The 21,447-nt window shown below is 36.4% G+C and overlaps 1 protein-coding gene across 1 annotated transcript in view; it reads right to left on the bottom strand.

The window, feature by feature from the left end:
• The window catches only part of LOC129726150 (serine/threonine-protein phosphatase 4 regulatory subunit 1-like), a 345,895-nt gene extending 330,206 nt beyond the window's left edge, over nt 1–15,689 (bottom strand). Inside the window, exons 1-2 of the mRNA XM_055682839.1 lie at nt 15,124–15,689; nt 12,138–12,225 (exon numbers count right to left, since the gene is read on the bottom strand). Of these exons, the coding sequence (XP_055538814.1) occupies nt 12,138–12,225; nt 15,124–15,133 (98 nt within the window). The 5' untranslated portion in view covers nt 15,134–15,689. The remainder of the gene's footprint in view (nt 1–12,137; nt 12,226–15,123) is intronic.
• Between the last annotated feature and the right edge of the window lie 5,758 nt (nt 15,690–21,447).

The following is a 21,447-nucleotide window of genomic DNA, read 5'->3' as shown; positions in this document are numbered from 1 at the left end:
TTGTCAGTCACTCATTGCGCGATGCCAAGAAAATGCACCGACAGCAATGCATTCTGTGCCGTCCATGTGGCGTTTACTATGTGACCACATGAAACCGAAATCGTGCTGGATATTTTGAAGGCGATTTGAAATTTAGTTCATAATTTCTTAAGCTCTTCAAGTTATAAGAAACCATTCACAATACAGACCGATAGATTCGATTATATTCTAGAAAAAGCTTTGAACAAACTGAAGCTCAGTAGAGGCTAAATTCGATTTCTCCATACGAATAATTGAATTCCATCGCGACCGAATGCTGTCTCTTCAGCTGAATTGCAGTTCTTCAGTCCAATAATAATAAAATCAAATCGTTCCTATCATTCATATATCAGAATGCTTCTTTGCGAACGTGAATCCGCTGGCGGAAAGCCATATCGCATTCACCGCTCGTTGCTTGTCCTACCAGCATCATCATTTTGTGCCATGTATTTTCTCACCAAGTGAGCCACTTTCACGGACAGAAAATGTTACACTTCGATCATCACCCTATCTTGTCTGTCACAACTGGGAATAGTCCCTGTTAGCAAAACTAGTCCAATCAATAATTCGCTTTCAACAGTGCACGACTCGAATCGTTGCGAATAGAGATCTCGCACATGTCTTCAGAATGTGCATCAACCAGAAGCTCGGGTTGTTACAAAAAATAGACAGAGAAAAGAAATTCTTTTCTCAACCTTCAACCACCCTACTGAAGGCAGTTGCTAAATCCACAATGATTTTTAAAAGACACTCTATCTATACCATTGGCGAACAAATCCTGTTAGCAAACTATCAGTTTGTTCTTCTGAAGTATTTTCTTTTCAGGTCGATTAGGCGACTGCAAACAAGAAACGCTATGAATTGTCCTCAAACCGTGATTCACAACCGATAAATTTCTAACCCGGAAGCGTGTGTCTCGCCTCGCCTGGTGCGCTGCAATCGAGATGGACTTTTGTTTCGAACATTCACCACCTCCAAATTGCTTCGTTTTCCCGCGATGTTCCTTCCATCATTTTCCATCTCCACAGACGGCGCAGACAGCCACCGAGCGGTAGGAAAAAAATAAATTTGAAAGTAAATCGGACGCGACCCCACGAACCGCAGAGTACCTGCAACCGATCCGCATCGAACCGAACCCGCATCGCCCCTGCGGCTGTCCTTAGTCGATCCTGTTGCTGCTCCAACGACTACCGAAATAGACTCGCAAAACAAATGCGAAAATTTTGCGATCGTCTAGACTGCGCTAAATATACGTATCAGGCGGCGGCTCTCTGTGCGGTGGTTGATGGGACGGCTCGCGCACCAGACCAGACTTCGATCTCCGCTGGCCGGCCACAGAAAGCTGCGATCTTCGCAACATTTGGCGCATCAAGTTGCTGCCGCCAGTGCTGAGGCTGATGATGATGATGATGATGAGGATGGCAATCATCGAACGTGTGGCAAAGTCGTAAACGGTTAGCAAACTAGACATCAGATTGTTGCTATATTTGTCTCCAATGGAGCCAAGGATCACTAAAAATAGACGTCTTCATGTGGACATATTCTAACGCCTGCCGCTTCGACGCACGGATACTAAGTTTCTTCGAGTGGATACTGGAGAACATTGACTGATATATAATTTCCATAATGACAATCGAAGATTTCATTTTTTCAAATCCCATAACAGCACGTTGAAAACAAATGTAATATGGATTGAAATATTGAGAGTATACAATAAAAAAGTGATAGGTGGAAAAATAAAAATAAGGAAAGGTAAATAAATTGTTAAAAGTATACGAGAGAGTAAAAAAATAAAAATAAAATAAAAAAAAATAATAGAAAACATATCAATAGAGACAACAGAACATAAAAGAGCGAAAACAAAGAATTTCTTCAGAGAACACAAGTGTCAAAACATAAAAATATACATTTAAAAAAATTGGAACAAAATACAATAATAAAATAGAACCCAAAACAACAAATATGAAACGAGAAAAAGTGGAATAATACAATTAATTAAGTGGGGACTCTACTCTGGAATGTCGAAAATAAAGAAATTTTCGTATTTTTTTCTCAGATGTTTAAAGTATAGTGATGTGTTCGGGTGTTTTGGCTATTGATTATGGTATATATCAAGTGCCTCTTCAGGGAGAGGAACGAAGTTTCGTTAAGACTCCTTCCTCTTGACAAAAAGGGTCCTTCTTATAATAAAACTGATCAAAGGAATATTTATCCTCTCCAGGGAATTGTAATTGGCGATATTGGCAGGGGGAACGAAGTTTCGTTAAGACTCCTTCCTCTTGACATAATAAGTCCCTCTTAGAATAAACCTGGTCAGAGTAACGTTAGGTGAAGTCTCACTCCAGGGATTTATAATTTGGCGATATTGGTAGGATAGCAAAAGGCTCGGTATCGTAGAGCAGTAAGCTTGAAACGTAAAGGTAAAATCTCACACACAAGCACGGATATAAATGAAAAAAGCGTATCATTTACTTTAATAATGATACTGGCCAATAATATGAAGTGTGGGATACAGAAAACACCTGGGCAATGTCACAATAGATCAAATGTCTCTGGTCGCAGTCCACACAGAGAAAAAAAGGTATTTTTTAAGATACACTAATTTTTCTTCGAGCTGTTGACAGAATCTACACACTTTTACATTATACTTTTATTTCACTTAACTTTTTAATTCTATCATTTTTGCCTTTCTCCTAGAAAGGTATAGCAATCACTTGCAAAACCGAAAGTATAAAAGTGCTCCAAAGGGCCGAATGGCATATATCACTCGACTCAGCTCGACGAGCTGAGCATTTTCTGTATGTATGTGTGTGTGTATGTGTGTGTGTATGAGTGTGTGTATGTGCAGATTTTCACTCACTCACTTTTCTCAGAGATGGCTGGACCGATTTTCATGAAATAAATCGCAAATGAAAGATCTTGTTGTCCCATAAGACCCTATTAAATTTCATTGAAATCGGATTTTTAGTTTAGAGGTTATGGTTCAAAATGTAAAAATCATGAAACATCATTATCTCGAAAACTACACAACCGATTTGAACAAAATTGATTTCAAATGAACGGGCTACCTGAAATACCTTTAACATTTGAATTTCATAAAGATTGAACTTGTGGTTCAAAAGTTATAACGAGAAACGTGTTTTGAAGACTACTTTATCTCACTCATGTTTCTCAGAGATGGCTGAACCGATTTTCATAAAATCAGTGTGAAATGGAAGGTCTAGTTGCCCCATGAGACTCTATTGATTTGTTTTGCAATCAGACTATTACTTTTCCTGTTATGTTTAAAAATGTGAAATCCAGCTATGAAAAGGAACATATTCCGAAGACTACTTGAACTCACTCACTTTTCTCAGAGATGGCTGACCTGATTTCCACAAAATTAGTGTCAACTAATAAGTCTAGCTGCCTCGTAACACCCTATTGAATTTTACTGTAATCGGACTGTAACTTCGTCTGTAAAGTACCGAAATGTGAAAATCACGAAACTTCATTATCTCAGAAACTACACAACCGACTTGATCAATATTGATATCAGATGAGCGGGCTAGTTAAGGGTTAACTGATAATGATTGAACACGTGGTTTCAAAGTTTGGCTGCCCTATACGTTCCCATTTCATTTGATTATAATTGAACTTAAGCCACCGTTATGTATTAAATTGTTAATAAAACAACGAAAGTCTATTATTTCAAAGATTACATGAAACATGAAAGATTACAAATAACAAACCTCATAACAATTTGATATGTGGCTCAAAAGTTATGGAAAGAAAAGAAATTCAAAGGCTATTTAAAACTATACCTGCTTTGATCGATATATGTGGTCTCAACATAATTTAAATGTGGTTTTGTACTATTTGAACGTTCCAAATTCATTGATTCCTTGCGATGTGTTTAAAGTCTGCAAATGCATGACGAATCGGCCATAGGATATGATCAAAGTCAAATAACAAATCGTTTGAAATGATTGGTTTTATCGAAACAACAACATCCTCGACTTTTGGCTTTTGTACCTCGCTTTAATTCTGAATATATTCATATTTGGTGGTATTCGGTCATTTTCAGCAGATTTTCTGGCATCAATCTGACACCGGAAATACCCATTTTGGGAGGTATTTAGTTATTTTGGTTGTTTTCCAGAAACTAAAAGTGGTCATCTCTAAATTAAAAATGGTGTCCAGGGTCAATGTTTGGTTTCTATGCATCATCTCGATTAAGGAAATATCCATATTGAGTATTATTCGGTCATTTTCGACTGTTTCCTAGAAGTTGCCATTAAGCAATTCAAAATGGTGCCTGATTGGTTATTTTAGGCTGTTTTTCACAAACCGGAAGTCGCCGTCTTGGATTTCAAAATGGTATTTAAGATAATTTTTGGCCTCTGAGCGGCAGGTTGAAGAAACACTCATATTGGGTGTTATTCGTTCATTTTCGGCTGTTTCCCAGCAACCGGAAGTCGCCAACCTGGAACTCAAAATGGGGTCTGCGGTCGATTTCAGCTGCTGTGTATCATTCTAGTTCCGGAGATACTCATGTTAGGCGGAAATCGGCCCTTTTTGGCTGTTTTCCAGAAATCAGAAGTCGCCATCTTAGAATTCAAAATTGTATCTGTGGTCGATTCGAGCTTCTGTGTATCATTCTAGGTCCGGATATTGTTATATTGGGTGGAATTGGCCATTTTTGGCTGTTTTCCAGGAACCGGATGTTGCCTTCTTACAATCCAAAATGTTGGCTGAGGTCGATCATAGAAAATATTTGTTACCACTAAAAATATTCAACTACCAAATATGGTTCTATTTAGTTGATTAGTTCGCGAGATGTTCAGAAATTTGTGCAGAAACATGTGCTTCCAGAAGAAAGAGGGGCGTCGAACCATTATGAACATATTTGTTACCTCCAAAAACATTCTCATACCAAATTTGGTTGTATTTTCTTGATTGGTTCTTGAGCTGTGCGAAATTTGTGTTTCATTTGTATGGGACCCCTCCCTTATAGAAAAGGGAATGGTGTTGAACCGTCATGTACATATTTGTTACCTCTAAAAATATTCACCTGCCAAATTTGGTTCCATTCAGCTGGTTAGTTCTCGAGATATGCAGAAATCTGTGTTTCATTTGTATGCCACCCCTCCCTTCCAAAAGAAGGATGGGTGTCAACATATTATGGACATATTTTTTACCACTAAAAACATTTACCTGCCAAATTTGGTTCCATTTAGTTGATAAGTTCTCGAGATGTGCAGAAATTTGTGTTTCATTTGTATGGAACCTCTCCCTTCCAGAAAAGGGAGGGACGTCCAACTGTTATGGACATATTTGTTACCCCTTAAAACATCCACATGCCAAATTAGGTTTCACTTGCTTGGTTTGTTCTTGAGTTGGGCAGAAATGTATGTTTCGTTTGTATTGGACCCCTCCTTTCCAGAAGAGGGAGGGGTCTCAAACAATCATAGGAACCTTTATCGGCACCAAAAACCTCTACATTCAAATTTTCACGTCAATCGGTTCGGTAGTTTTCAAGCCTATATGGATCAGACAGACAGACAGACCGGACTGCATTTTTATATGTATAGATTACAACATTAATTTTTTAGAACCTTAAAAGTGAATATACATTTATTGGATTGAAGCGTTCATGTAAATCTATTTTTACAAATAATAACTTTGAATGAGAAAGGCTGGGTCTGACCGCTAGGTGAATTAATTTAGGTTTTTACTTATCACTTGCAAATACGCATTTCAACGTTGACTTAGCGCCTTCATCAGTGCTTAGATGAGGAAATTAGAACGAGAAAATAGCGACCAAAAAAAAACTTTTTTTTCGTGGAGAGTAACTGGGTTTTGTTTGAAAATTTCTAAACTTTCGGCGACATCTAATTTCTAAGGGGATATTACGGATCGAACTAGACTAATAGGTTCGGCTATTTTGGATCTGAAATGGTGAGTTTTTTCGAGTCTTTTTTAACCTTTATCAGTTCTGAAGTATGTTCTTTAAACCGGATGTCTGAATTCCTTTTGGTTTGGCCAATGTAAACCTTACAATGTGGACATGCAACTTTATTACCACCTGCCTTATGCAATTTGTCAATAGCGTCTTCAGTAAAACCCAGGAGTGGTTCGAAGTGCTGGGTAATACCCGTTTTGTATGCGTGGGCTTTCAAATTCAAAGTGGTTGGAGTTTTTAACAACGACTACATCCAAAAAAGAAAGTCTGTTGTTTTGATCAATTTCCAAAGTAAACCGGATGTTTTCATGAATACCATTCAAATTTCTATAAAACTTTCTAAGTCACCCTGTTTCAAAATGCAAAAAGTATCATCCACGTACCTCCACCAACGATCTAGTAAGGAGTCTTTTTCTTTTAGTTTATTTTCCAAATGTGCCATAAAAAGTTCACATAGGAAAGGTTAAATATGATTCCCCATCGGTGCTCCTTTTGTTTGTTTGTAAAATTTCCCACGAAATGAGAAATAATTGTCTTCCATGCAAAATCGACTTAACTTCAAGTAACTGCGTACAGTTAATTTTGTGTTAACGCGTTTTTTTGCGTGATTTTATTTTACACGTTTTTAGGCGATTTTCTCGAAATTACGAATCAAAAGATTTTGTTGCTGGTGTGAAAATTCGTACAAAGATCTATTGATCACAAATTTATCTATATATTGTCATTTATGTAATTAGTTAGAAAATCGATTTTTACATGCTAAAAAAATTTCAGCCAAATCGTTTCAGTAGATATTAACCTAAATATAGTCCACGACATGCAAAATACATCTTGAAATATATCTTAATCAATCAGCCAAAATACCCCGAAACTTAGCCTTCTCTGAAGATCCGAAAAAAATATCACAAAAACTCATTATTTTTCGACCTTCCAGAGTAGGACCACTCCTTAATACAATTAAAGCAAATCGTGTAAATTTCGAATTCCGCATAAAAACCGCGTGAAATGCGACTTTAGTGTGACAAAAATAACAAGGAAAAAAGCAAGAAAAAAATTCAAAAATACGATGAGTTAAACAAAACAAGAAAGATGTTTAATTTCATAAACAGAAAATATGAATATACAATGAATGAAATGTGATTATGTTTGCTTTAAAAATGGACTTTTTTCGGGTGGTTATTAAAATAAACTTAAGACGAATAATTGAGTTTGATAAATTTCCCAGGTAATAATATTAGTTCACTCGCCCTCGCGAGCGGCCTTTCCGAAGTTAACCGGAACTTTCGCCACGGCGTTTTGGCGTTCTTTCTTTGTTTTATTTATCAATTCTTTCTCAGTTTTCGCAACAAAATTGTTGCAGTAGATCTCACGTTTCAGGTTTTCCCATAGATTCTCGATTGGACGCAGCAGGGGGACGTTGGGCGGATTCGCCGTCTTGAGTGCCACATCAATGTTCAGCCGCTTTATCTCCTCCAATAATCGCTTCGAGTAATGGGCCGACGCAAGATCCGGCTAGAACACAAGTCTTCGCCCTTCCGTCAGGCACTTCATACTATCTAGAAAATCTATAACGAGCGTCTTAGCAGAGTGATTGAGATCAATCAAAGAAATAGTTATCGGTTTCCGTTATACTCTACTAAATTTTTTGGAAATAAATATTGAAATTCAGTCCGCAAATATATATTTCGACTGTGACGTACAGTCTTCCTCGGTCCACATAAGCACTGAGGAAGACTTCATACAATAAATTTCCGCGTTTACGGCCAGTCCGGAGCAAACGACGCACTCTTCATTGAGATCCCCTTCTCACTGATTGCAATCACGGCGGCATGTTTTAAAGGAGCTTGGTGTATGGAATAAACTTCACCTCAAAGCCCATTTTCGTCGTGGGGAAAGTAAAATACGAAATGCCCTGCCAGTCGTTGCTATCCAGGGTGGGATATGTCTCGTCGTCCATCACACCACGGTGCGCTGCACTATCAAAATCGACTTGACCATCTTTTTCAGCCGCTGCGACATTGCCTGCAGCTCCGAGACCAGTGGACAGGGATGCCGCTTCCTGACATGTACGTCCATGTCCGCCAGATACTTTTTCACTGTTTGGTGATTGTTGTCCAATAGTGCCAAAATGTTGTAGATGTCAGATCGTTTTCAACGCGGCAGAGTACCGTTTTTTGAAGGCCTTCACTGTTCCACTGTTTTCGCCATCACGCTTAGAATTCGATTCATAGAGCTGTCATATTTTTTCTGCAGACTCATGGGTTACTATGATTGATGCTGCATGGGGAGCTTTCTCAGCGCGTGTGAAGGTAAACCCATGAAAATCGGCAATTTTTGTCCATTTTTTAATGCAAACGTCAATAACAAAGTGCAAAAATTGTTTCGCCTTGGCTTCTAACTATGATTTTTGTATTTTATGTATTTTATCGCAAAAACAAATTTCTCTGAGTTTGAACACATTTCACCTTAAGGGGCAACAGTGGGGTCGCATTTTTGGCCAGGACATAAAAATCTTGCTTCAGCTATGAGACAAAATCATCGTGCCTTCGACAAAGTTAACTGTGACCCCTCCCCGTAAAAAGGGGAAGAATTTTGAGCTCAGTTTTTGTCCGATTTAAGATGTTTTTTTTTATAAAAATGGGTAAAAAAATGATAATATGTGGACAAACTTTTAAAATTTTGATTTTCAAAACAAAATGACGTCGACAAAACATTGAAAATTTCCGATTTCTCAAAAAATCAAAATGGCGCCACTGTTGCCCCGTAAGGTGAAATGTGTTCAAACTCGGAGGAATTTGTTTTTGCGTAAAAATACATTAAAAAATCGTACATAGAAGCCGAGGCAGAAGAAGAAGTAAATTTTTGTTGCACTTTTTAATAATACAATTATCAGGAAGGATTTACACTTTTGCTGGTCGTCTTCGATTTAGAATGCAAAAGAGAAAAAAAAAGATAACAAAAACACTGAATTTCGTTAAAAAAAGAAAAAAAAGAGAAAAGCAAATAAAGAGAACAGAACAAAAAATACGTTTTTGATAACTTATTTCTATAGAACAGCATGAACAATGGACACTAAATTTTAAAAACTAAATTAAAGCCAACTTGTTTTGAAAATAGAGCAAACAGGAGGCGGAGAAAACATACAGCTGAAAAAATACAAAACAAGTGATAGGAAATGAAAAAGCAAATAAAAGTAAATATTGAACACCAGAGCAAAGAACTTTCTAGAAAACATAATAATGAATAACAAAATATGACGTACAGTGAAACGAAAAACATTACAAAAAACAGCATATTTTTACAAAAAAAAAGAATTCAAAAGAAATAGAAATAGCATAGAACTAATAGAGAATAAAGAAAACAAACAAAATAATAGAAAATAGAAAAACAGCGAATACGAGAAGGTAAAGAACTGAGAGTAACTAAAAAACTAACGCAAGAAAAACTGAAAACCTCCAGCTGTAAAATCAGAAAATAACGAGAATAAAACAAAATAAAAGAAACAATATCCAGATTGGAAAAGCAGACAATAATGAAATTGGAAGAAAAAATATGTGATGTACGTGATAACTGTACATATATGAACAGAAATAAAAAAAATACAAATTACAGTGAAATTAAACATGCAAACCAGAAAAAACAGAGAAGTAAAACGAAAAAACTGAAACTTATTGCTTAATTTCAAAAACTAAATTGAATTTAAAATTTTCAAATTCTGTTCTCGCTGTTTATCAATAAACGGCGCCAGCAGTAAGTGCTGGTCGATTTTAAAATATCTGAAAAGCGATGAACCAAACTGAACCTTATGCTAAACAATCCACTTTGGCACGTTAGTGATTTTAATGTGACGTATAAATTTTTTAGGTTTGGGTGAAAATGTCTGGTTTTGTGCCTAATAATTTTGTCTTTTTTTAAAGAAAACGACGCAGAAGCGCATTGAGAGCAGAAAAAATTACGGAAATGCTGCTCTATCGTTACTTTAAAGACGATAATTTCGATGATGACGACTGTTTGCATGAAGGAATGCCAAAATCCTTCGAAGACGCAGCATTGGAGGAATTGCTTGATAAAGATCCATGCCAAACAGAGAAACAGCTTGCCTCGATATTAGGAGTTAATCACCGAGCCTTTTCCAAGCGATTGCCTGCTTTTTCACAATGAAGTAGATTTTCTTTAAAACAATTGAGAACTTTTTTGCGCATCAATAGGTTACAAGTGGAGAATGAAGCGAAAAAACGGAAGGAGAATTTTAAGTCAAACAGAACAGGTTAGCAAAAAAGATAAATCCAGAAAAAACCGAACCGAACAGAAAAAATAAAACTTCCAGTTTAACAAAAATTAAGACAAAATGACAAAACAAAAGACGAAGATTGTCCACACAAGAATAAACAATGAAAAAATAATGGCACAGAAAGATAAAACGAATGGAGAGAAAATATAGCACTAAAAATTTTAATGCGCACTTAATTAACCCTATCCCCGCGAAGAGAAATTAGTTTTTACATCGAAAATTGACATTCAAACTCTTATTACTCAGCAACCGCATGCATAACTGGCACAAACTTTATTGCATGTTGAAGATTCATCTTTTTCCTAACTGCTTAAAATATTCATCGTTAGAAATTGCAAGCATAGTTGTTAAACTGTTATCAAAGTTTATATGACAGGTGATGCCATATGGCCGCGGGGAATGGGTTAATCGAAGAACATAAAAAATAGAACGGAAACCCTACAGCTAACAAAACAGAAAATAAAAAAAATAGAAAACAAAAATTGAAAATGGACTACAGTGAAAATCTGAAAAAGTGAAATAAGCCAAAAGTAAACAAAAATAACAATCAGAGTTAATATTGAGCAGAGTAACAATACGCAGTGACTATAGTTCTAAGAAAGCTATTTTCATGATGCTCGGTGTCCCTTCCATAATTTGAACTCAGTGAGTGAATCACACATATGACAGTGTTCTCTGGATTTAACCCCTTTAGTGCTCAAGTTTATTTTTCAGATTGACTTCGAAAAAATCACTAAGGGTCATTCCATACGAAGTGACCACGAAAAAGCACAAACTTGGACATGACCATCACAGAATTTGCTCAAAGTTGGGAGAATTATTCATCTACTGTCACTTTGGAAAAATCCCAAATTTGGTGTCGATTGGAATACCCCCCGCTCTGTGGGACCCCCCTGTTTATTGCAAAGTCACGCATTTTTTGTTCAAATTCTCTTTTTTCTTTTTCTTACAATTCATAAACGTAACATGTCCGAAAAATACTGAGAGATGATTTTTGAAGAAAATAAACCAAGGAATCCAGAAAAAATATAAGTTTTGACCGGAAGTGTTGCCAGACAAATTATTTTTGTATTTGAAAACTAACTTTACATTTTTCGGCAAATGCAGCCATTTAGATTTTAAATTTGATAATTTCATCGTGTTCCTCGGAAAATTTCACATAAGAAACAACTATCATCCCGAGGTAATATGAGCCAATCTCGAGATATAACATTTTTACGAAAAAAAGTTGTAAACTTCGTAATTATTTGTTTTTACAATTTAGAGACGTAAGACACCCGAAAGATAGTGATAGATGAATTTTGAAGGAAATAAACCAAGGAATCCAGAAAAAATATTATTTTTGACCGGAAGTGTTGCCAGAGAGATTATTTTTGTATTTTAAAACTAAATTTACATTTTTCGGCAAATGCAGCCATTTTTATTTTAAACTTGATAATTTCATCGTGTTCCTTGGAAAATTTTACATAAGAGCTAGAGGGTTAAGCAACTTTCTGGTAACTAAACTTTATTTACATTGATGAGAAATGTTGGAAAACTATTGAAAGAAACTAAAGTTTAAAATTAACGCCTGTTCGCTGTCGCATGTTGTTTACGCTTGTCCATGTCTGTTATGTATTTGCAGTGGAAGTAACCTTAAGAAAAGCGAAAATAGCCTAATATTCTTTTTAAAGAAAGCATGTGCTTCGGTTGTTTCGTTTCTTATTTTTATGTATTTAAAAGTTAACCGTCGCGATTCTTCATTATATATTTATAAGTTAATCGTCGATGATTTTCATGGTTAATTTTACCAAAGTCGTAATTTATTATAAAAAAAATAAAAATAATAATACGAAAAGTCGACCATTTCACTACTTCTAGCAATGCATACAAATTTCAACTTACCTTTCGACAATCTGCGAAGACGTAGCAAAGTTGTTAAGCGAATGGATCGGATCATTCTTCTTGAACAGATATCCGAACGAATCGGCCGCTGAAAAAAGAAAAACGAAAATGCCATTCAATCCAGTAGGAAAGGAATATAAAAACATCGCAAAGCGAACAGCGAGCTGGGTTTTCAGTCTGAGAACGTACATTCGAAAATCAGCAGTGACAACAACCAGTTACTTTTGTAGTACCACAACTGGTCACCACTAGCGCGATTGGCGCTGTCAACGCAGATCATCGTCCCCTCAATGCTATCAATGCTAAAATGTGTGTTAGGAAAAGTTACGGTAGCAACTAATAGATGCTTTTAAAATTAAGAGTGTAATTTGCTTATCATTCAGTGTGAACCTTGAGCTCGCAAATAGCATGCAAAATTCCCTCTGAGTTGTACATGCCAATGAAGATAACACGTCATTTGTCAAAAATTGAGCGAATACAATGGCATGTGCTCTTATCAGTGCCATCCCAAATATATCGAACTGATTTTTCGCAATAGCAATAGTCCGGAGCCTAGCAACGGATCCAGAACGTATCCGAACATCGAACAAAAATATACTACGAAGTCCCGTCGCGGTCAATCACGCACCGCAAAGTTGTATGCGAATCTGGTTGTTGATGTGGCTGTGCTTTTGCCCTTTACCGCATTCCTATGCATGATCGCATATTTACCTCACGTGCGTCGGTCGGGTTCTCGTGGTCACTTCACAGTCCTAGGTTCAGATTCTTTTGATTGAAATTTGGATTAGGTTGAACTATCACGAATAGAATTTTCAAATGATTTCCACTAAAACACTAATGTCAAGTTAGTTTTAATTTACGAAACTACTAAAACACACGTAGAGGCTGCATTGCTTCACATTGAACTTTGCTTTCGCTTCTACTGCTACTTTAAAAAAGGAAAGTAAATTTTTGGAAATTCATTGCTATTTTCTTATTGTTCGCAACGAATTGGACCATCTTTTTATTTCAAAGTTACTGTGAACTTTAAACAATTTAGTGCCAAGATATAGTTTTCATTATATATCAGATCTACTTTTTTTGTTTGAATCATTTTTTTTAAATGCGTGAAATTTTAACTTTTTTGCGTCAAAACGTGAATGTTAAGTTAATGATTTACATAGCTTGCTCCCAAATTTCTGACCTCATGTCAGTTCAGTGGAACTTCAACTGTTATGTATTCGGTAGTTTTAACAACCGTAGGTGTTCGGCAGGATACCCGGGTACCCAACAAAATAAAATACTTCTAACTTTTCAAATTGTTTGCCGATTTGGATCTTGACCAAACATTTCAAAATTTGTTTATTTTTGATATACGGAACCTAATAAGCCATTGTTTCCCATATGGTTATCGTAAATCCAAATCTCGGGGACCATGTTCAAGATTGAGAATCTGCTCCGAAATGGCCCTTTCGGATAACTCAGCAGATGGATTCAAAATGAATTAAAATCAACTCCTGAACAATTGTATTAATGTGTCTTACCGGAACATGGTCCCGAAGATCCGGATTTACAAGAACCAGACGTGGTTTCAGGCTCCTGCTAGTCTCGAATTGAAAAAAATAGACATATTTTCTAATCTTTTAATGGGCCAAGATCGAAAATTGGCCTAGAATTGAAATGGTAAGAAGCGTCTCATATTGTAAATTTTTGAGGGCTTCTGGAGGAAAAAATTCGAAAATTTCCCTTCGACCCCCTTTACTGCTATAAAAATTCAGGTTTATTTCCACTAGTTGAGAACATTCCATGAGTTTTAGGTGGCTAAGTTGAGGTTAGCCATGTTTTTTTTAAAGCAATAAAATCTGACAAGCTACCCGAGTACCCTGGAAAGTGATATTTGAAAGATACTTAGTAGTAAGACGTTTATTTACCTTTAAAATTTTATAATCTTTCTTCCGGTTGTGTGTTTTCGCTTAGACAACAAATTAACAGTTTCAACTTTCATCAAATGAATGTTTCTCGAATTGAAAATACCTCCCAACCATTTCATAAATTCAGTCATCAACTCTTATAAAAGCAACTGTTTGTGACAGAGAGATAAACAGCAGAGCTGCTGTGTCAGTACCATGGATTGTAATCCAGTTAGGGGCTTCATAAAAAACCGAACTGAAGAGCTCGCGTGGAGAAGCCATCAGCATTTCGGTATCCGAGTCACGCAATACTCAATAGGAGCCTTAAACTAACCTGAATAGCTAATGATTTTAGTGTTGCCAATTGAGAAGCCTGGCAAAATTTACAAGATTGACTATTCGACTCCTTCGAATATTGAAAGTACATAAAACTCAAAATGGCTGATATAAGTAGGTATTGTGAGGGTTTTTTTTAATATTTACAATACCCAAGTACACAAATTCGTTTAGCATTCATCGAATTGTTTTCAGGAATATAATATAGTATCAAACTAAAACTATCAGTTAATCATTGTTATTTTCCCATTTGCATCACAGCTGAATAACAACCAAGCTTCGTTTGAGGTATAAATCCGTAACATATAAACAACGTAATTATCGTTTTCAAGGTTAATTCAAAAATTTAGCTAATATGCAAATTAACTTAAGCTGCCGATTTTTTAAGGGACAGTTACTACATAAAGCTCAAAATATGTCAAGGAAAAAACACATTTCCACCCATGTCATCCACGGGTATTAAGCTTGATAGATATTAAAATTGACTCTTATCACTGTTTTCTATATATTGTACACACAGCAGGTATGTTTGAGTCAATACATTCATAATCAGACACTGGTCAGCAAACAGAATGACGAAGATCTGATGTCAGGTAAAAAGACGTAAAAGGAATGTCTATTCATCAATTTGTAATCTCAAAACAATTTATCCATTGAGTTTTGTGATTCACAAAATGTCCATATAATCTTCATCTACCACTCTTGAACTCTAAAAAACAAGCAAACATATGAAGAAAACATATATTTTGTGCGCAACTTACCACTGAACATGTTTGCTGATTGTTTTCAGGCCGCACTTCCGCACACAGTATTCTGTTCTTCAATCAATTTACATAGGGAGCTGCTCTTCTCTCCAGATACGCTGATCTAGCCACGGTATCTAGCGGTATTTTGCAGGCTTCAATGACCAACACACTGCTAGCATAGAACAACTTCTTGTTCGCCAAAGGTCAGAACCCACAACAATCGCACCCGATCGGAACGGTTACCAACAACCCCCTAACCCGGGAGCGAGAAATTAGACGGATGTGAAAACGCCACGGTCAATAACCGAACGTGTAGCAAAACAATAGAAATGTCACAAAAGAGCAAAACACGCACTTGCCATTTGCACTGCGCCTCCGCTGAACTCCCGGGGAAACTAATAAACGAATCAAAAAGCACGGAACAGAAAAACGCGTTTCACACTTTACTACAGCGCGGCACGATTATGAATTTACCGAATTTTGTACTTAATCACGCCGTATTTACCATGCAAAATTGTAAGTATTCTTAAATCACAGCACCATAAAATCCGCAGCAGAAAGGATAACACGATTTCTGCACGCACACAATAACAGCAATGACAGTTGCCATCAAAAGTTGACGTTGACGGTGTTATCAAAATGGCCTTCACACACAGCATTTCAATGAATTATGTAGAAGGTGCGGTAGTTTGCGTAATTGTTATAATTGTTATAATTTATTAAAATTCATCTGACACTTTGTGTCTAAATAAATAACTCAATACTTAAACCACAGACTAACAGACATAACACGTCGAACAAATTTTCAGTAAAATCATCGTTTGGATGATTCCAGTACTTTACTTTAATAACACTAGCACCATCTGCTGTCTTGTTCGCGCTGCGTCATGTATTTCGACATCAGCGCCAGCGTTACTGCATGTGTCAAATGGGGAACTACAAAATATGTATGAGATTGCATGACAGCGCCCCAGACGACGTTCTCGCGCGTTGACTGTTATTCGATTGAAAATTTGAAATGAACGTTTTTTGTGGCGATGGAGCTAGGTTCCAGTGTTACGTCTGTTAGTCTATGCTTAAACTATGTCAATAATTTGTCACAAAAAGGCTACCTAACTCGAATTCTATTTTCAAAAGCTGTACTAGTCATATTAAAATCGAACGCATCAGATACTGTGTTAAAACTGGTCGACATGAAGCTAAGCAAAACAAAACCTTGGTGCTACATTCCGATTCGGAACTCGACCTTCTGTTCATTACACACAGACTTCTCAGCCAACTTTTAAGTGTACAGGACAATTGCGGGCAGCGTTGCCATTGTGCCAGATAAATCTGGATTTTGCCAGATTTCTGTTTGCGCGCAAGACAAACAGGTAAACCTCAGAATCTGCCAGATATTTGTAAATGCGCCAGATTTCATCCACGTCGTCTCGCAAAAAGGTCATTACTGCGAGATGGGCCGTGTCTGACCTTCACCTACCTACACCCGGCGTGAGCAAAAAAAAAAAAGGTCATCACTTTCAATTCTGCCAGGAATTTTATCCAAAAATGAGTGACAAATAGGGGGTTTTAATTTTTAAAAATACCTGCTTTTTCTTATACTAATCGATAACCGACCTTTCAGTAGGCATTACGTAATTTGTCTTAGATCTCTACGAGTTTTCTTTGATTTTAAAATTGAAAAATTATATTTGTTTTAAATTTTCACTAACTGGCAAGTAGTGCACAGAGTGACATTGCTGTTGCTGACTTTTGTGGAATATAACCCTGATAGTAAGCGAAGTGACATTTCTGCTGCTGGCTTGGGGAAAATATAACCCTGGTTTACGTGTCATGACAGGGTTGCCAGATGTGTCTTGATATTGAAAACATTGGAGCGCGTGTGAATAAGTGGAAACCCAATAGTCGGTTGATTAACCGCACTCGATTTAATGTGTCACTGAAAGTTTTGTAAACTTTCAACGGGGACCGTGTTTACAGATTTGTTTTGTTTAATAAGGATATTTGAAAAAAGACCTGGCCTCCCCGTGTCATAATTTCTTAACGGTAGGGTATGTTTTAAAACCACTTACAGTTTTTAAAATTTGAAACCGATTTTTTCAATAGTTTTGCTGTTTAAATTAAGAAAAGTCAGTAGAATATGTATTTCTTTTGACATTTCTTATCAAAAGAAAAAATAATATACATGCCCTAAAACACCCTATTACGCCTTCTCGTTTGTATGGAGAAGGCGTCATTACGCCGTGTGTGTATTCGGGACTTAACAGTCTCTCCCGAGCCGAGACTCGAACCTACGACGACTGGCTTGTTAGGCCAGCATCGTAACTCGAGACCAGCTGAACGGGTTGTTTCCTGTCAACGTATTGAGTCGAATTGACGAAATTGTGCATTGCGTTGAGGCATAAGATTATTTAGTCCCTAGATAAGTAATGTCGCTAGTGTGCCCATTGTGTTCGAGGTAAATCATGTTGCGCAAAAGATCCCAAGCACTAGAGTCGATTTGCGCGATTCGACTTGAAAATTGCTTTGAGAATCATGATCTTGTAGACCCACCTCTATTTTGAGCTTTGTTATAGGCAAAAACTGCCAAAAGAAAAACCAGCCTAGACTGAACCAAATTGCTCGCACATAAATGTATTTTCATTACTTGACTTAAGCCCCATTCACGACTACGAAGCTCAAAAAGATTTTTAAAGCTGCTCGCACTCACGTAAACTTTCATATAGATTGTCAGGATATTCGTGTTAACATAAGTAAAAATATTTCTTTCCTTTACTCTCTTATGCAAAAAAAAAACCAAACAAATATCAGCAGCTATAACAACGAGTCCCGAATAATGAATGTACCTCATTTTAGAACTGATAATTATCTTTTGCTTGCGCAGTTCAAACACATTAGGAAAAGTATTCTTTACAGAAGAAAATTATACACTTGACAGTTAAAAATAGCATGATTGTTATTAACTATGGGAAAGATTATAGACGCGCATATCGAAAGCGAAACGGTGTGAAACTGAATTGTAAAACAGTTCATGTTTGTGTACGATTTCCTCAACCAATTCCCGGCGGAGAGAAATCAATTTTTGCCTCCAAAAATGAACTTCAAACTCTTATTACTCATCATTGCATATTAAAGATTAATCTGTTCTCTAATCATACTAAATAGTTTCATTGTGCAAATTTTTAAGTATAATCGTCAAACTAAACACCCGCCGTGAATGGGCTAATGGGGCTTCCCTGGATGATTCTATTTCACATATGCGCTTAAATTCACACTGTTAACTATGGACAAATATCACTAGAAAAATATAAATGCGAAATCATTCATTGATAATATTTTTTACCAGTGTGCATAGCGAATCATATCATTTGACGTAAATTATCAGTGCGTCGAGTATTTCGAATGATTTTCTAAATTTCATTCGTCTAATACTTCTGGGTAATAAATCATCTAATAAAGGCTCCACGATTCCGTTCAGTGTAACGACGTTTGAATTTACGTTCCCCAGCAGATCAACTCTATACATAACCTATAAAAAACCAACGACGCCAGCGACATTACTTATCTGACCAGAGAAGAATCTGTGATCATATCTGGGATATGAAAATTTGTTTAGAAAGAATACGAGATTAATAAGGTTGCCAAAAATATATCCACGATAAATGTTATGAACATTTTCCATCTATTTATTATTTTGAAATACGCGCGTACGATTTCTGATAAATCGCGGGGGTCTTTTTCCCAATTCCAAAATAAAAAGGTTGATTCAAGGATGGTCTTCTCATCTGCGATGTTGATCTACAAATAGGGTGAACGGTTATTGTTCTTAATTCAGACCTCCGATGGGTTAACAAACCTTTTTTTTACAATCAGATTGATCAGATTGTAGCGAGTTACAACACTATTCTCCTCCTTTAAAACCAGCTAGGAAACTGAAAGAGCCGGTAATGATACTGAATCTAAAAAGGAAATGTTTTTGTTGAAAAGTTTTCAAACATTTTTACGGCTGGGTATTTGTATACGATGTTAAGACCCCTATTATAATTTATTTAGAATACTTACCTATTTATTCGAGAAGTTCTAGGACATCATGGTAATCTTCAGTTTTACATTCGTTGTCTTCAACAGCAGTAGAATTCATGTGACTATCAAATTTAAGTCGCATTTCCGTCGGAATTCGCGCTGTATTTGGATTCCGAATGTTTTTAACCAATCCTTTGTTCGGAGAATTCCCACTAGGGAAGCATTTTTCGAACGGTTTCGGATTTCGGTTTTGTTCAAATTTTGGGCGGAAAATATCCTTTCAGCTGCCGCCGATGAATGTGGTAAAAATAGTATTGCTCTCACAAGTCGTGCCATTAACGGATACTTCAGTTCATCATTCATATCGAGGAAATTTGTTATTTTAATCCAAAAATCCTCAGCGTTATTTATTTACGTTAGTCCTAAGCATTTGAAATTCAAGTGACTAATTTCATTTAATTCGTTATCAACATCCTGCCACATGCTATCTGGTATTACAGTTGGGAAATGTGGTAAAACGGGGCCAACGCTTAAACTTCTCCCTTCAACAATGTTAATGGGTTCCAACATTCGAATACAACATTCATTCTCCAATCGGAACCGTTTAAATATTTGCAAGGCTAACTCTAAGTAAAATGCAGAGCGCGTATTTCGTATAGCTAGCAATTGCTATCTTAACTGTATTTTTACAATTTTACTGGCATCTAGTTTGGTAGCTACCTTTACTCCTAGGTATACATCATGAACCGGCTTGAAATTATGGGGATGAAATTTAATATCAGTCAAGTTTGTAGATCGCGCGACTTAATCTTTTTTAAAGTAGCTAAGTAACTGTCTAAGTTTTCTTGATAAAGTTGCATGGAGTGAAATAATTTCCGGTTTTTCTGATTGAAAAAGTTTGTTCTTATTATCAACGAACGGCAAAATGAAATCTAAAAATAACAAGTAGATTTCAGTGAGTAAATTTGATTTGAGATATTTCTACTTAAATTCTATAGTGAAGTGAAAGTGTAGTGAAGTTTTCCAGTTATGCCTGGAAAAAATAAAAAAGCTCGCTTTGATGCGGCTTCAAGGAAACGTGAGGCATCTCCTCCAAATGACACTGAAATTTCGACTAACAGGTATGATATTCTTTCTTCCGTTGGGGATCAAGAAATTCAAACTTCTCATACTGAGCATAAAGCCGTTATGAAAAAGGTTAAAGTTCCACCTATTGTGATATTTGTAGCCAATTTTAAAGCATTTCGATCAGAGCTTTCATCGTTTCTGTCGGATGTGAAAGTTAATTTTCAGATTGGCCGCCAAGGCGAAATTCGTATTTTGGCCGAATCTTTTGATGGCCATAAACATCTTTTACAGTATTTGACTGAAAAGATGTATAAATTTTATTCTTTTGATGCCAAAAACGAGAGACCGTTTAAGGCTGTTTTAAAAGGTCTTTCAAATGACCAAACTATTGAGGAAATTAAAGAATGTTTGTCAGAATCACTTGGTTTTGCTCCCAATTTTGATGAAACGAAAGGCAAATGCCAAAATTAATCAAACTGGAATACACCAGGAAAATTACTTAGTACAATTTGATCGTACCAAAGTAAATAATTTGAAATGTTTGGAAAAAGCACGTGTTTTATTTAACGTACGAATAAAGTGGGAGAATTTCAAGAGACATGGAGAAATCCATAAACTTACTCAATGTCGGAATTGTCAAGCCTATGGTCATGGAACTCGAAACTGCCATATGGCGGCAAAATGTATGATTTGTGGTGACACTGGTCACACGAAAGATATCTGCCCCGTGAACGAGACCACCAATAGTTTCAAATGTGTAAATTGTGGGGGAAATCACAAATCTAATTTCTTTAATTGTCCTGTAAGGTCAAAAATAATTGCTTCCAGACAACGTAGGAATTCTAAGCAACCTGTTGTCAATGTGGGTATACAAAAGACTTTCAATACTGTTCAGGCATCACCAGCACTTTCACTAGCAGGTGTGTCTGTAGGTAATAATTTAAATTCAGATAACAAATTTCAGACAAAAAATCCTGTTTAGGCAACACCAGGCTGTTCATATGCCAGTGTCCTTACAGGTAATATTTCAAATTCAAACAGTAACAAACCATTCGTGTTTGGTGCTGAAAAGTCAGCCAGTATTGATTTAGGTAGTCCAACTCCAGAAAAGATTGAATACCTACAACAATCCATGCTGCAGCTAATGTCTGTTTTGTTGAACTGTAACTCGATGTACGAGAAGGTATAAAATTTACAACTAATATTGTTATGAAATTGAAATTCAGCAATGATTTAAAATAATGCTGT

This window comes from Wyeomyia smithii, chromosome 2 (genome assembly GCF_029784165.1).
Source record: "Wyeomyia smithii strain HCP4-BCI-WySm-NY-G18 chromosome 2, ASM2978416v1, whole genome shotgun sequence".
Classification (NCBI taxonomy): domain Eukaryota; kingdom Metazoa; phylum Arthropoda; class Insecta; order Diptera; family Culicidae; genus Wyeomyia; species Wyeomyia smithii.
Note: the sequence above shows the minus strand (reverse complement) of the source record. Positions and strands in the feature narration are given on the sequence as shown.